Source organism: Mastomys coucha, unplaced genomic scaffold (assembly GCF_008632895.1).
Source record: "Mastomys coucha isolate ucsf_1 unplaced genomic scaffold, UCSF_Mcou_1 pScaffold21, whole genome shotgun sequence".
NCBI lineage: Eukaryota > Metazoa > Chordata > Mammalia > Rodentia > Muridae > Mastomys > Mastomys coucha.
This window is the reverse complement of record NW_022196904.1, coordinates 95,873,077-95,889,994: the sequence shown is the minus strand read 5'-3', so window position 1 is coordinate 95,889,994 and position 16,918 is coordinate 95,873,077. Positions and strand designations below refer to the sequence as shown.

At 38.3% G+C, this 16,918-nt stretch overlaps 3 protein-coding genes across 3 annotated transcripts in view; 1 reads left to right on the top strand and 2 right to left on the bottom strand.

Moving 5' to 3' along the window:
- Positions 1–16,918, bottom strand: part of LOC116100809 (olfactory receptor 10A5) — a 59,709-nt gene that overhangs the window by 35,687 nt on the left and 7,104 nt on the right. The window lies entirely within an intron of this gene.
- LOC116100811 (olfactory receptor 2D2) lies at positions 7,123–8,247 on the top strand. The gene has a single exon (XM_031384542.1). It carries the CDS (start codon positions 7,214–7,216, stop codon positions 8,159–8,161), a length of 948 nt encoding a protein of 315 aa, XP_031240402.1. The 5' UTR covers positions 7,123–7,213; the 3' UTR covers positions 8,162–8,247.
- Positions 12,610–13,585, bottom strand: LOC116100810 (olfactory receptor 10A4). Its single transcript, XM_031384541.1, has one exon. It carries the CDS (start codon positions 13,568–13,570, stop codon positions 12,623–12,625), a length of 948 nt encoding a protein of 315 aa, XP_031240401.1. The 5' UTR covers positions 13,571–13,585; the 3' UTR covers positions 12,610–12,622.

The following is a 16,918-nucleotide window of genomic DNA, read 5'->3' as shown; positions in this document are numbered from 1 at the left end:
AGGAGGAGGAGGAGGAGGAGGAGAAGGAGAAGGAGAAGGAGAAGGAGAAGGAGAAGGAAGGAGGAGAACGAGTAGAAGTAGAAGTAGAAGTAGAAGAAAGAGAGATTTGATTTATTGTGATCAGGAAGAAATGGTTCTAACAAACTTGAGATTCAATAGAGTCAGGTACTCTAGGGAGTATGACTCAAGAGCTCATTACTGGGTTTCTCTGAAACTTTTATTCTAATATATCTCAGAGCTCATAGCAGGAACAGAGAATCCATGATATTTGTACTCACCACTTTCAGCTTAGTGGCAGAAAGTCTCAGGCAAATGAGGGCTCTTTGCAAAATGAATGTTATAAATTAGAGGAAATATACAATTTACCTGTGTCATTCCATGGGCAGAATTCACAAAGCAGGAGGAAAGAGTACATTATATGCAGGCCACAAATATCAAATAAAGAGTTCTGAGGAAATCTTCACCAACCAAAGAGACCACGAGAAGACAGATTGTGAGCGTTCAAAGATAAGATAGAGGAATTGGAAAATTCAGAACATGAAAAACAAAATATATATGTATGAAAAAACATTTAGATCTGTGGGATGGTAAGAAAACAACAAATCCACAAATCATAGATATAGATGAATAAAGAGGAGGAGAAGGAGAATTTCAAGCTTAAGACATAGAAAATATTTTCAAGAAAATCATAGCCAAGAACTCCCCAGATATAGAGAAAGAGATAATTATCCAGATACATGAGACATTTATATCACCAAGAAGACCAGATCAGAAAAAAACATTACTAATCATATTATAGGTAACTGACTAAATATATAGAATAAATATATCAAAAGCTGAAATAATTGAAGGAGAGTGAAAAATTCTCCATGATAAAAACAGGATGAAGGAATTCATCACTCCTAAGCTTGCTCTATAGAATATACTTGAATAAATTCTTCAGACAAAGAGAAATATTGAGGCATCCATGAGTTTATACTAGTTAAACAAACAAGGAATAGGGGAATACCAAATACTACATTAAATAATAGAATTAATAATTAGGAATTATTATTAGAATAATAATCATTCTAAATACCACTGATCTTAATTATTTGATCAAATGACATGGCCTAGACTGGCATGGTGGTGCATTCCTTTAATCCTAGCACTCCACAGGGAGAGATAAGATGATCCTTCTTGATCCACATATTAAGTTCCAGGTCAGACAAGGCTACCCCCTGGGACCCTGTCATAAATACAGGAGAGAATACAAAGTAGGAGATTAGATTAAAAACAGGAATCTCCAATGTTAGCTACAATCTTAGGGTGAGAGATGGCAAAAGATCATCCAAACAAATGGCATTAGAGACAAGCAATGATTGTTGTTATTATACCTAATAAAATAAAATTCTAATTAAAATTGCAAGATACAATGAAAGTTATTTCATAGCAATTAAGGGAACAAATCATCAATGGGACATTAGAATATTAAATACATATGCATATAACATGGGTAGCACATAAGTTTGTAAGACAAACACCACTAGTTATAAAGATATATTAATTACAAGAGAGTAATAGTAGATAATTTCAATACCCCATTATCACCAATGGACAGGTCATTTTGAGCTAAAAAAAAAAAAAAAAAAAAAAAAAAAAAAAAAAAAAAAAAAAAAACCAGAGTTAAATAACATCATAGAGCAAATCTATCCCCAACAGAAAGCTGCACATATCCTAATACTGTAGGGTAAGCTTCATCCCATGGAACTTCATCCCATGGAACTTTCTCCTAAATAGATCATGTAAAATGACACAAAGCAAATATTAATTAATGTAGGAAATTTTAAATAATTTATTGTTCTTTTCTGATCATAGTGAGCCAAAACCAGAAATTACCAGCAAGAAAACTACTGAACACAGAGATGTTCATAAAGATTAAATGACAAATGGGTCATTGAAAATTGGAGAAGGATTCAAAGAATTCTCAGAATTGTACAAAAAATACTATGAGGTTGAGTTACAGCAGTCTTAAGAGGAAAATTTATAAATAGAAGCAACTATACTAAAAAAACCAGAACTATCTAGAATAAATGACTTACTTATACACTCTAGGGATTTGGAAGAATCATACAAACTAACCAAACTTCAGTAGACAGAAGTAATTACAATGAGGGTGGTAGACCAGATTTTGGTTCAGACTCCATCTTAGAGAGCCTGACCTAAGGCTGAACTCTCTAGCACCAGTTTCCAGATTACTCTCCAACAAACCTGAGTCTAGCACCAGTTCTCAGGTTATTCTCCAACAAACCTGCACCTCTAGGTTACAAGCCTGCCCCTGGCACTTCACTTCCTAACAACTACCAATCAGGAGGAAAGCAGAAGTTAAGTTTCTGGTTTGTCTCCCAGCACTAGCCAATTATTTTTCAAGGGCAATATAATTTCATATTAGCCCCGCAATCATATGTGTGACAGGCTAGAACCCCCACTCCTGGCTGCTTGCCATTTCCTATAAAACCTTGCCCCACTGAGAGTTGGGGCTTCACTAACCTGTCCTGATGCATCAGAAATGGTGCTGTGGCCCAAGCTAGCTTTAATAAAGAGACCCTAGAGCATTAAGAGTCAGCTCCTTGGTGATCTTTTGGAGTTTGTGAACTCTTAATGGGCATAATAAGGGCTGAAGTAAAAAAAAGAGAGGGAATTATAAAAACAGTACAAATATCCAATAAGCAAAGAGTTTATTCTCTGCAAAGATAAAAAAGCATGAACAAACTTTAGCTAAACTAATCACAAGACAATGAGAAATGACCCAAATTAAGAGAGGTGCAAATTGAGACATCATAGCAAACATGAATGGAGTAGAGAAAATCATTAGCATATATCTAAGAACTTATATTTTACTAAGTTGCAATATCCTAAAGAAATGGATGAATTTCTAGATGCATATGACCTAAAATTTAAACCAAGATATAATTTAAATAGCTCTGTAATAATCAGTGAAATGGAAGCAGCAATAATAATAATAAAAAACAATTCTAGATAAAAATTGTCCAGTCCTAGATGGATTTACTGCTGAATTCTAACTTTGAAGAATTAACACTTGTCAAACTAAAATAAAGGAGGAAGGATGGGGGCTTCTCCTAAATTTTCATTACAAAGCCAGTCATTGATTTGTGTTAGATTTTCAACCCTCCATCTGGACAACTTAGGATTGGGCAAATGCATAGCAAATTTCCAGAATAATGTCAAACACGAGATATCACTGAGATTCTGACACTAATCTCTTAGCCAATTTTAATTATTATGCTCTTATCACACACAAACATTATGCTAGTCATGCTCATCTAGGGATATCTAGGACATACTATCTTCATATTTTGCAGACAAACCTTCTCAAACCAATGCAGGGAGTATATAGTAGAATATGCAGTGTTTCTCCAAAGAATCCATGTAAGACCCAGTGATAGGGCCTGTTAGCAAGATGGGAGTCATAACTATGTATTATCTTTCCATCCTCTTTACAGCCATTTGGGAGACTTCACAGAAAGCCCAGCTCAGGATCCATTCACACTAATGAGAAGGAATTCTCCTGAGTACTCTAAACTGCCCTAGAGACAGCTCTTAACACCTCCACTCCTTACTCCATTCACTGCGTTTAAAAAGCACTACTGTAATGTAGTATATTCTGAAGAAAATAATAAGACCTTACATACATCAGGGGGGTGTGAGATAAGTGAGGATCCTCATTCCTGCCCTGTCTTGGTCTTAAGTTCCAAGTTTGATTGAGCTCTCTGCCTTTATGACAAGACGCCTACTCCCTGCTTGGTCAATGCTATAGGCAACGCCATTCTAGGGCTTTCTCTATCAAGATTGAAATGTACTCAATAGCTCTGATATGTTAATTTATTCTTCATTTTTTTCTCTAAAAGAGAAAAAGTTTGGCAAGATTGGTAAAGAAGAGAAGGCTTGACATGAGCTAAGTAAATGGGTCAGATTGAGAGAGGATTGTATTTACCTAGATTTGAGTTTTAGGATTTACTTATCTTCTGGCATAGATCTAGCCAAGTTTTTTTTTCTACAGTAGCTCTTTACCATATTAAATAATGATTACAGTATTATGTTCCCAGTGAAGAAGAATCTTGTTTTTCATGTTATGGAGTTGTAAGCAGACCTTCCACAGAATCAGGTTTGGTCCTGTGTGTGTGTGTGTGTGTGTGTGTGTGTGTGTGTTTGTGTGTATGTGTGTGTGTGTGTGTGTGTGTGTGTGTGTGTGTGTAATGTTTTTACTGAAGGGGTGTTTATCTCTAAAGGAATGGATATTTAAACAAAAACTCTATAGAAAAAGCTAAATGAAATATTTCAAAGTTTATCAGTGACAATATTTTAGCAGAAACTTTCTGACCCTAAGGCAACATGTTTGCCTTCACATTTGCATGGGAGGTTTTTTTTTAATGACAGTAATGGAAGTGTGAGTATTACATTGTAATGCCATTGCAGAGTAAGTGATATCCCCACCACTTGCAAAGTCACATTAGTGTCAGACCCACAGTCACCCCTGTCTCTGAATATTTTGGCTCAGGTTAAACCACTCCAAGAACATAGTATATTCTTATTGTATTATAATTGATCATATTTGCTGTGAATAAAGGTGATTCTGATGTGGTCCCTGTGCTTGATCAGCCATAGGCTCACAGAAATACAACTGTTTTAAAATATAATTTGTTCAGGCAATTAGATAATGCTGCAGGCATATTTGTGCATCTGAGAGTAGATGTTTGTGAATGGGTATATATGTGTGCTATTGTGATTGGGGGATTTAGAATGGAGGATGGGTAAAGATAGTGCTGGAAAAATCTTAGGAGTAAATAGCTGTGGGTAAATGTGATATGGCCATAAGGTGGGCTTTAGTCATTTGGCACATGTAAGAGTATCAATGGTTATTCTTCATTGTCAGCTTGGCTGGTTTTAAAGACCACCATAGAAACACACCTCTGTGTATATCTCTGAGGGTATTTTCAGAAAGGTTTAACTGAGGAGAGAAGGCCCACCTTGAATGTGGGTGGGCTATTTGTGGTTTGCAATCTAGGACAAGATAACTAGCTAAGTGCCAGCATTTATCTGTTTTCTGTTTATGGATGTAATATAACTTATAACCTCACAACCTCCCCACCATGATGGATTGAATCCTCAAACTGTGAGCCCAGAATGTTGTCATGGTGACAAGTAACTAATGAGTAACTGCATGGGGCAGATCCCATTACAGATGGTTGTGAGCCACCATGTAGTTGCTGGGAACTCAGCTTAGGACCTCTGGAAGAATAGTCAATGTGCTTAACCTCTGAGCCATCCACTGAGTCATCTCTCCAGCCCCTCAACTTTATTCTTAAAGTGTTTTATGAGTTGAAACATTGTGTCATTTAGACTCAAAGCTCCATCCAGATGCTAACATCCTGTTAGTAGATTATGTGAAATGTGTTTTTGTCTTTTTTATGTTTTAGAGAGAAATGAATGCAACAGACCTCAAGATGGACTAAAATGTGCTCTTCAATCTGAATGTAAATTACTGCATCTTCATTTTATACCCTGCTAACAGATTTTGGCACAGGAACAAACACAAACTGGCATTAAAATATCTTGCTTTTCTATCAGTAAAAGTCAGAAATATTTTTATATTACATCGCAATTGTTGAAGATATTTCTAAGTATTTAAAGTCATAATTCCTTTGAAAAAGGTTGTTCTAGGTCTACTATTATATATAATGATTAATGTGCTGATAAAACACACCATATGCTAATAAAGTCCATATGTTGTTGTTTACATATCTTTTCTAAAACTATCCAGGTAACTATTTTAATATGACTAGTTTCCTTAGTAGCTACATTTACTTTGTTATGTCCAAAGTACATGTACAAAATAAATATACATTTATATGGGTGCATTGTTGAATACTACTTTGAGATTCCTTTGCTAGATAGATAAGAGAGTGATAACTCAACACCTTCACAGGAACCTAAACTTTATGATTTAAATTTCTTTATTTTTGGAGACCACTATTATTATTATTATGAAAAAAAGCACAATTATTATTAAAAATTTATTCAATTTTCCTAAAGGTATTTGCAAGCCTTCTAATAACTGTTTAAGTATATGATCAAAGTATTTTGTTTTACTTAATTCATAATCATGGACTAAACAACATAGTATTCCACATCTTCTAAAGGAGCCAGTAAAAGTGACATTATTAACAACAACAAAAGGGTTTATAGTCTTTGGGAGGAGTAGCCGATAGATAATGGGAGGAAGTGAAAGATGATGACTGGATCAGTGCTGGGAGTTGGTACTGTCTGAGGGTACCAGGAAACCAGCTGAGCTGATGGGTTAAATGGAAGTCTCGTTGTGGTGATGCTGTGTCCACTGTCTTTGAAGTTCATTTACAGCTGATGCTGGTAGAGCTACAGCTGGTGCTGTGGGCAAGATTGCCAAGGACTGTCAATCAGACTCATCCTTTGAGGTGTTGTTCTCCTTCAAGGCAGGTCATTTTCTCTTATTTAAGAAATAAGTTTGATAAGTCTTCTTGGTCCTTTATAAAACCTTAATTAAACCTTTGTGATTGTCCTTTCAGGGAAGAGGAAACTTGCCAAAAATATATTTTAAAAATTCAACACAATCATAAGATGGATGGGTGGTGAGAGCAGCATAAGCCAGGAGGAGTCCACCGATAATACACCAGAACCTCACATTATAGCTCCCATGAGGAGTCCGCATATAATACACCAGAACCTCACATTATAGTTTTACAGATTAATCAATAAGCCGTGAGGATTCCACAGATAATACATTTGAACCTCACATTATAGCTCCCACGAGGAGTCCACAGATAATACACCAGAACTTCAAATTATAGCTTTGTAGATTAATGCAATATGATTCATCATTGTGCTATTAGAAGTCTGATGTCCAGAATAAAGAAAATATGATTCTTTTCATCTACTCCCAACTCGCCAGATGACGCCAACTACAAGTGTTTCATATCATAAAACACTGTCATCCAAGCACTGAAAATGCTCCAAGTCTCAAAGCATGATAATCTTCTGAAGAATCAATAAAGGGAAGTTTTGAAATGTTTCCCAGTGATTGGGGCTATCTTTAAGCTCTCCAAACCCTGAATGAAATAATTTTGTATTACACACATCCGTGTTCATAGACACTTCCTGCTGAAGAAGCAGATGAACTATGAGACAGGCAAATCAGACGCAGGTGACTGAATTTCTCCTTCTGGGACTCTCTGATGATCCCCTCACCCAGAAGCTGCTATTCATCTTATTTCTGGGCATCTATATGATCACTGTACTTGGAAACCTACTTCTCATGTTCCTTGTTCGGGCTGATTCTCAGCTTCACACACCCATGTATTTTTTTCTGTGTAACTTGTCTCTGGCTGACCTCTGCTTTTCTACCAACATTGTTCCACAGGCCCTTATCCATCTCCTTTCAAGGAAAAAGACCATTTCATTCAGACGCTGTGCAGCTCAGCTTCTGCTGTTTCTCGTTTTCGGGTGTACACAATGTGCCCTTTTGGCTGTGATGTCCTATGATCGGTATGTGGCTATCTGTAACCCTTTGCATTACTCTAGCATCATGACATGGAGGGTGTGTGTCCAGCTGGCTACAGTGTCGTGGACTAGTGGCATTTTAGTGTCTGTGGTGGACACCACTTTCACACTAAGACTTCCTTATCGAGGCAGCAACAGTATTGCTCACTTCTTTTGCGAGGCCCCTGCACTTTTGACCCTGGCATCTACAGACACTCAAACTTCAGAGATGGCCATTTTCCTCATGGGGGTTGTGATTCTCCTCATACCTGTCTCCCTAATTCTGGTGTCCTATGGCCATATCATAGTGACTGTTGTCAAGATGAAATCAGCTGCAGGGAGGTTCAAGGCATTTTCTACCTGTGGTTCCCACCTCATAGTTGTTATCCTTTTTTATGGGTCCGCAATTATCACCTACATGACCCCGAAGTCTTCCAAAGAACAGGAGAAACTGGTGTCTGTTTTCTATGCAATGGTGACACCTATGCTTAATCCCCTCATCTACAGCCTGAGGAACAAAGACGTAAAGGGAGCTCTGTGGAAAGTAGCCATGAAGAACTTCTCAAGCAGGCTTAGAATCACACACTGACTCAGATACTCTTGACTTCCTACATTTAACACATGCTAGAAAGTCTTCTGTATGAATGTAAGCTACGGTAAGATGCTCACCATTGGACTTTGTCCATTGACATACACTTTAACCTTTATCCCACACTTACTCTCTTGAAGGAGAAGGATTATAGTCTATGAAGTCATATGAGGGAAGATATACTTCCTTCTGATTTATTCTTTGGCAGTGAAGAGATTCTCAGCTTCTGCTTTCATTCTTTGTGAATAGACAATGTTCTCTCCTGGCAACGATGCTGTATGATTGGCATGTGACAATATTTAACCCTCTGCATTACCCAAACATTATGACTCAGAAGCCTGTTATAAGTAAGTCTTTTTAAACACCTGTCTAAGGTCTTAGAATCTTCTAAGACAAAAAAAAAATATATATATATATATCTTTTAAACTTTGGCACATGTTGTCTATCTCAGATCCTAATGTGTTTTCTTTTGTTATTTCTGCCTTTCTTTTCATTAACAAATAAAAATTTGACAATATTATATAATACTTCACTGTGATTTAGGTACTATTTTTGTATACATGCATAAATGGGAAGCAGAAAGTAGGGGAAGTTTGGTTTTGAGGCAGTTTTTATAGTTGGGGAAAAGAATGCCAGGATGTTTGATACAGCTCCACAACAAATCCCCCCACAGAAGATCCAGATGAATGGCTGGCAGCTGTGTGAAGTAAGCAGGGCATTAAGACTGGCACTTGATCTTTGACAAAGGAGCTAAAACCACCCCGTGGAAAAAAGACAGCATTTTCTTTTTTTCTTGTTTTTCTTTTTGGTTTTTCGAGACAGGGTTTCTCTGTGTAGCCCTGGCTGTCCTGGAACTCACTCTGTAGACCAGGCTGGCCTCAAACTCAGAAATCTGCCTGTCTCTGCCTCCCAAGTGCTGGGATTAAAGGTGTGTACCACCACCGCCCAGCAAGACAGCATTTTCAACAAATGGTACTGGTTCCACTGGCAGTCAGCATGTAGAAGAATGAAAATCGATCCCTTCTTATCTCCTAGTACAAACCTCAAGTCCAAGTGGATCAAGGACCTCCACATAAATCCAAATACACTGAAACTACTAGAAGAGAAAGTGGGGAAGAGCCTCGAACACGTGGGCACAGGGGAAAATTTTCTGAACAGAATACCAATGGCTTATGCTGTAAAATCAAGAATTGACAAATGGGACCTCATAAAATTGCAAAGTTTCTGTCAGGCAAAGGACACTGTCAATAAGACAAAAAGGCAACCCACAGATTGGGAAAAGACCTTTACCAACCCTACATCCAATAGAGGGCTAATATCCAATATATACAAAGAACTCAAGAAGTTAGACTCCAGAGAGCCAATAACCCTATTAAAAATGAGGAACAGAGCTAAACAGAGAGTTCTCAACTGAGGAAACTCCAAGGGCTGAGAAGCACCTAAAGAAATGTTCAACATCCTTAGTCATCAGGGAAATAAAAATCAAAACAACCCTGGGATTCCACCTCACACCAGTCAGAATAGCTAAGATCAGGTGATAGCAGATGCTGTTGAGGATGTGGAGAAATAGGTACACTCTTCCATTGCTGCTGGAATGGGCTAGGAGAGTGCATGAGTTTGTCCACAGGAGGGAGGAAGCAGGACATTCCACCAGGATCTGCTTAGTCCCTGGTAATGGGAGCAGAGAGCAAGGAGAGGCTACCACAGATAGTAAGAGCTGAGGAAGAGACTGTGAGATTAGGTATAGAGAAGAGGAAAGAGTGCGAAGTTCTGAAACTTGTCTACCTGCTTTGATGACATACTTGCTTCTCTGGCAGGCTTGGATGGCTGATGCTCAGTGAATGCCTACTAGAGTTGGAGGCTGAAATAAAGTAATGAGTAGGGGGAAGAAAGTTAGGATTAGAAGATCTGTGTGATCCATTAGAGAAAGGGGTAGGGAGGTTTTGCACAAGTTTCTGCTACCAAGCGGGGGATGAGATTTGGGGATTCAGTTTGGAGGAAAGGGGTAGGAAGTGAAGATCTACAGTTAGCCTACTTGCTTTCCTGGTTGGAGTAGCCACCAGGGTTCAGGGATTACCTTCTGCAACCAGGGGCTGGGATACTGGGATGAGTTGGGGAAAGGTGATATACTGGAGATGAGGACAGAACAAAGGAGAGGCTGCACAGCTGGCAATGAGACTGTGGGGATGCATTAGAAAGAGAGGAAGAAGAGGTGAAGATCTAGAGTTAGTCTACCTGATTCTCTGCCCATATTGAATTTTTAGTGGTGGTTATATTGAATGAATTTTGCTATACTAATGTTACTTTTTAATTTATAATTTCTAAGAATTTGACAAGGTACATGTTACTATGCTCAAGTTCATTCCCTAATGTTCAACATTTCAAAAAGTTTTTGTGTATGAGCCCCTGTGCATGTTTGCGCAAGCTCACCTATGTACCTATGCGAATTTTTATGTATGGTACATTAACAGAAGTCCATGGAGCTTAGACACCATGTCAGATCCCTTGGAACTGGAGTTACGGGAGTTGTAGGCTACATTGTGGGTGCTGAGGAGGGAACCTGGGTCCCCTGCAAGAACAGCAAGCATTCTTGCCTGCTAAGCCATCTCTCCAGCCAACCGATTCTTAAATGGTGAAGACCTGGCAGATAGAACTTTAGAACATGGCAGGGTTCTTTAAGGCAGTGCAGGTCAGGGCTTTGTGGCAGCGACATTCCATTCAGTTTTCCAGATGTTTCCCAATTCTATTTTCTTCACAGAACTTATCCTGTTGACAAGACTTAGACCAGATCCAAAATGCAAAGATAAGCAGGGAGGCCAGGCATTTAAAGAGTTCACAGGAACATTTTCCACACTTGGTGGCCATCCTTGGTCACAGTGACTCTTCCTGGGCCACATCTCTAGCATTTGATGCCAGTCTTAAATTTGTAGTTAGTCTAACCTTTTACTTTTGTGATTTGATTTTAGAATACAATTCAATCCTCTGCAACAGAGTAGTTCACTATTAAGCAGCTGCATTATCTTTAGGCTGGTCCTCAAACCCAGAATTTATCACCAAGCACCATATTAAATAAGTGTTGGCCTGAACATTAGTGCAGTTTCATCCTTATTGGACTCTTATTCTTATACAGAAGTGTTTTATATAATCATGTAGATAAAAATTAGTACCAATATGTGTATATTTTGTCTGTGACTAGCATTGGATTTGATATATCTGTTGTTAAATTTTGTGCACTATAGAAAGCATGTGTGTGTGTGTATGTGTGTATATTATTGGCAGTTAATATATATTCTGTAATAATGTCTTTTCTGCTGTTTTTTATTAGAGGACTCTTGTTATCATGGTGCCGAAGGACACTTTGTGCAGGAAACAGCTGGTTGCAGTTCTTCATGGCAGAAAAAGGCAGCATAGATCATAGAATCAGTGGAGAGGAAAGGGCTCTGCAGTAAACGCCATTTTCCCTGTCATGGTCATTGCATCCTCAGGATGTGTTTACACACATGTATGCTGCCAGTATACCAAGACAACTGTTTGCTGAAAGTTCAGAGTTGTATGTGCTCACAGAGAAGAATCTCAAAGGGAGACTGCTCTGTTCGTCAAAGGTGCAGTCTTGAGAGAACAACTGAGTTCATCCAATCACAATAAAAGCACAAAAAGTTGAGAAAACAAAATAACATTTGTGTTATCTATAGCAGGTCCCCCAAATTTTCTACTTATCCTTAGCTGGAGAGTCTGTCTACCTTTCCTACCAAGGATCCTTCAATCTGCTAGTGGATAATTTGTGATTATCTGTGAAAAGCATATGATAAATGCACTTTAAATGTGGGATGTTCTTTCTATGAATGAGACACATTGTAATTTTGGCAGCAGAGGCAGAGCTCTTTAATTGCCAAACATAAAAAACTCTGGGGGTTTAAAGTATTTTTTCATTGCCTCTCTTTCTCACTAGGATACAAACTGCATTAGGCAAGAACTTTGTTTTGTTCTAGACTTTGAATTCAGGGTCTCGATGTGGTATTCAGAATCAAATTTTGAACACAAGTAAAAAAATCAATTGAAAACAAGGAGTGAAAGAGTGAACATTTATTTGTTTTATTAGTATAATTATTTTAACTAACTGATAAAGATGCCTGTGAAATATGTAGATAGTGGGCAAATCGAGGGAAGTAAAACAGATTCTAAACAAATTGATAAAAATATATGGTGAGTTGTAGGAAATTGTCAATATTTAGTAGATCCTAGTTGAAGTACCAAGGAGTGTCTTAGAGAACCTCAGTCTCAGAGTCTGCCTGCAGGACTTCCTTCAGCATCTGTGTTCTTTAATCCTCAAATGGATCTTAGTGGAGTGTCCAAAATTTCAGTAGGTACATAGTGTCCCCTGAAAGAGTAGCCACTTGGAGAATTCATTGTTCTTTGTTTCGTCCTGTCACGATGCTCTTGCCAGTTTCTGTTTAAGTCAATCATAGTTTCTGAGGGCCCAGAGTTCTGTGAATGATCCGCCTCAATGCAGCCTTCACCTCATTATTCCTTAAGCTGTAGATGATGGGGTTCAACATGGGAGTGACAACTGTGTAGGAGAGTGACAATATTTTTTTGTTCTCAGGGGAGGTGTTTGAGCGTGGCCTGAAGTATGTGAGGATAGCAGTGCTGTAGAAGAGAGAGACAACCAGGAGGTGGGAGGAGCAAGTGGAAAAGGCCTTACGTTTCCCCTCAGCTGAAGGCATCCTGAAGATGGTGGAGAGGATGCGGACATAGGAACCCAGGATCAACAGGAAAGGAAAGAGGATGAATAGAACAGTGGCTGTTAGAGCTTCCAGTTCAAATAGGGAGGTATCAGCACAGACCAGGGCTATGACAGGGGGACTGTCGCAGAAGAAGTGGTTCACCCTGTTGGGGCCGCAAAAAGGGAAACTGAAAATCCATGTGGTTTGCACAGTGGCTACTGGGAACCCGGAGAACCAAGAGGCAGCTGCTAGCTGGGCACAAGATCTTCGGCTCATGATTATCGGGTAGTGCAAGGGATCACAGATTGCCATGTAGCGATCATATGCCATTGTGGCCAGGAGGCAGCACTCAGCAGCTCCAAAGAAAAAGAAGAAATACATCTGGGCAGCACAGCCAAGGAACGAGATGGTTTTGTCCTGGAGTATCAGAGTACTCAACATCTTGGGCACAATGACCAAGTTGAAGCCTATTTCCAAGAAGGATAAGTTTCTGAGGAAGAAGTACATAGGACTTTGCAGAGCAGAGTCGGCTGTAGTAACCAGGATGATGAGGACATTGCCCATGAGTGTGACTAGGTAAATGATCAAAAACAGGAGAAATAGTAGAGCCTGTACTTCATAGGACAAGCTTGAGAAGCTCATAAGAATAAACTCCCTGACAGTTGTCCAGTTTCCCCAGGTCATTCTTATGCATGATTTCATTGGGCATTCAAGACTCGGGAAGGTGGCAAAAGCTTCCACATGCTGTTATAGGCTTATATTGTACTCTAAATGGGGAACTTCATGTGGTTCTATATTCTACATGTTATGACTATTGGATATCAAGCATTCATACTCTCCAAAATGCATGAAATAATTTTGATGATTGAGTTCACAATTGTTTTGAAAAAAAAAATCCCGCTTTTTCCTTCCAATTAAACTGACATGCATAATATGTATTTGTACGATCCAAGCATTTCTTTGCTCTGTGGAGAACACATGAAAGCACAGCTCCACTTACCTTCTTGCCCTAGCACACTTCAATAGTCAGTAGTGTTAAGAAAGACAGGAAAGTGTTTTTGAAGAGAAGGGTCATGATGTACAATGGAAGATGATGAAGTTTGGCTTGGTACATATTGTATAGCAAAAGGGGAGAAAATAAAAAAAATAATAAACAGATATGACAATTATATGGAAATGATTCCTGAGTAATAGTCCTAAAACAGTCCCAATATCAAGATGCTTAATATTGAGAAAGATTTAATATTATCATAGGAGGCCCCATTTATATACTCATTAGGACTTAAAACACAGAGGTGAACATATATACATCTCAGGGAGGAAGAACTCTCAAGGTTAGTGTACATGATCAAAGAAAACATAGTTGAGATGGCATCAGACTCATGGGAGAATCCTGATGTGTTATGTAAGTCTTTACATTATCTCCTCTTGGTTAACTTGTGCTTGGCTCTCGAGGCATTTGAAGGTCATACATTACATGTTAATAAAGTCCAGCACAAGCATCCAGATGTCAGAACTAAGAAAGACTTTCCAAGAGAAAGAAATAGAAGATTTCATTAATAACAAAGTTTCAAAATTGAAGGCCTCAGATTATGATGATGAGAATCTTAGATAAAGGAATAAATTAAAATGTGTAACATGTTGTCTTACGCATTATATATGCTCAGTAAAAGTTTACCATGATAATTATGACAATTGATGGTAACTTTGCTTTCTAAGAAGCAAATCTATCTGACCTATTCCCCAAAATCTTTTTAGCCCCTACTATTCAAATTTCGAAGACAAAAGAATAATAATTACTCAATAAATACCAAAAGTCCTAAATGATGACGAGTGATAATCTCCATCAGCCTTCGCCATAATTAGATATATCTCTGGCAAACTGTGCTGGTAGAATGTGTGCTGTGTGGATGGCAATCATGAGCAATGCTGCACAATAAAGTTGTCAGGGAGCAAGGCATTCAGGTGTAGAGATTGTTAGAAATGCTTCCTGGACAAGAAGACACTCAAGTCCCACACAGGCTTAAGAGCCCAGCACTGAAAGGTCCGAAGGAAAGGGAAATACAAAACAGGGATACCTAATGTTTTTGCTGATTGATATTTATTTAAAAATCCTCAACCTTGATTTCTCTATGTGGGTCTCTGTGTCTATATCTATTTCCTGTGCCTTTTCTTGGGCTCTTTCTCTCTGTTTATCTATTTTGTCCTATTCTGACATGTTAATCTTTTGCTTTGTCAAATTGTATTATATTATATTATATTATATTCCCTTAGAAGTTTGTTTGTTTTATAATGAAAGACAGGAATGGTGGTGGTGGTGGGTGGATCCAGATAGGAGAGAAGATGAGGGAGATTTTTTGTGGGGGGGGCAGAGGGAAAATAAATAGTAAATTAGTATAAATCATGTGAGAAAAATATGATTTCAATAAGAAAAGAATAACAACAACAAAAGAAACCCTCTTTGATATTTGTTTACATAGTAACAGATCATTTATGAAGTACTAGCTGTAGTTTTTATAACTTCATTATAGATTTATTAAATATTCTGGTAAAACATTGTTGAATAATTTAAAAATAATCCTGTGAAATCTAGCCATGAACAGTGCCAGTTTGAACTGTTGTAAGCACAGTTTTCTAAGGATGACTAGCCGTACAACTCCAGTTAGATACTGGAAAACAAGTGAAAAGAAAGAAAATGATTCTTAGAATCAGATTCTAAGAATTCAGAAAGAATTCTTAGAAAAGTTGAGGAACTTCACACCTGACTAGTTAAAGCTTTCTGGCTTTCAAGGAGAGGTAGACTGCTCTAAAAGTACTTCTAGCAAATGGCAATGCTTAAGTTAATGCAGATTTGGATGGAATGAAAGATAAGGTCTTAGAGCTATCATTATACAGCTTTGCTTGTCTACTGTTTTCTGAAATGCCTGCTGGTGCATCTGCCTGAGGACCCAGGGTTGAAAGAGACATAGAAAAAAAAAAAAACAAATTTAGAGCTTCCCATCTACCTCCTCCCCTGTGGTTGTAATTATATACTTTCCTTCACTGTTTTCATCCCTTGCCAACTTCTATTTAATATTTTCCCATTTTAAGCTACTCTTTCCTCTCTTTTTCATTCATACCCATCATATTCCACTTCTCTTTCAGATTCTAATTCCCCACTATGCAGAGAAAGGACAGCAGCAAAGTTACTGGGTAGATATTGAAAGTGGCCTTCCTGTAGCTGAGGTTCTGTTTGTGAGGATATTATCAGTGCAGTAGAACTCAGTTTCCTTTAGGTATTGAACAGTGAACACAGAGCTTTCTTTGATTGTGGTTGTGACATAGACACAGAGTGCACTATACCAGGAAGTGAAAGGAATGGAGTTGAGGTTGGTGGCTTGGGCAGTGACATCTTTCAGTTCACAGTGTCTCCTTTCAGGACTAACACCTTGGAGATTCTGTGTTTTGTTGGAAACAAAAGAACTAGGAAAATACTAAAGAGTGTCTAACAAAATTGCCACGTAGGTGATGATTTCGGTCCACACAGATTTATCGTCAAGGACTCTGTTGTCAGTGCAGGTCAGAGTTCTGAAGGTGAGATAACTTTTTGAACCATCATAGAATTGGACACTGACATAACTGATGCTATTTTCCTGATATGTGAGACTAAAAGCCCTGTTTACCTGGCAGGGTGACGATGAAGGGCCAACTGAGAGACTGAATGTTTTAAAGCACATGTCACTATTGCCTCACACATTTCTCAGAATCCACATCTTGTCAAGTTCATAAAATAAAACATGCTTTGCTGGAGACTCTGATCTGTCTTACCATCGCTTAGAAATTTGTCAAAGAAGACATGTTTTTTGGTGATGATCCATTCAATTTACAAAAGCTTGTAAGCCTATGCCACCAACCCCTCACCCTTTACTCACCTCTTGTGAGTGACATCTGTCAATGTAAACTTGAAAGAAGAAGCTTTCCTCTGTGACAGTGTCTATGGAGCAGCCTCAGGCTATTTGGTAATGAGTGACTCCAGAAGAGCCCTAAATTTTG

Excerpts from the sequence above, each read along its gene's own strand:
- LOC116100811 (XM_031384542.1), top strand. The coding sequence starts at position 7,214 with ATGAGACAGGCAAATCAGACGCAGGTGACTGAATTTCTCCTTCTGGGA.
- LOC116100810 (XM_031384541.1), bottom strand. The coding sequence starts at position 13,570 with ATGACCTGGGGAAACTGGACAACTGTCAGGGAGTTTATTCTTATGAGC.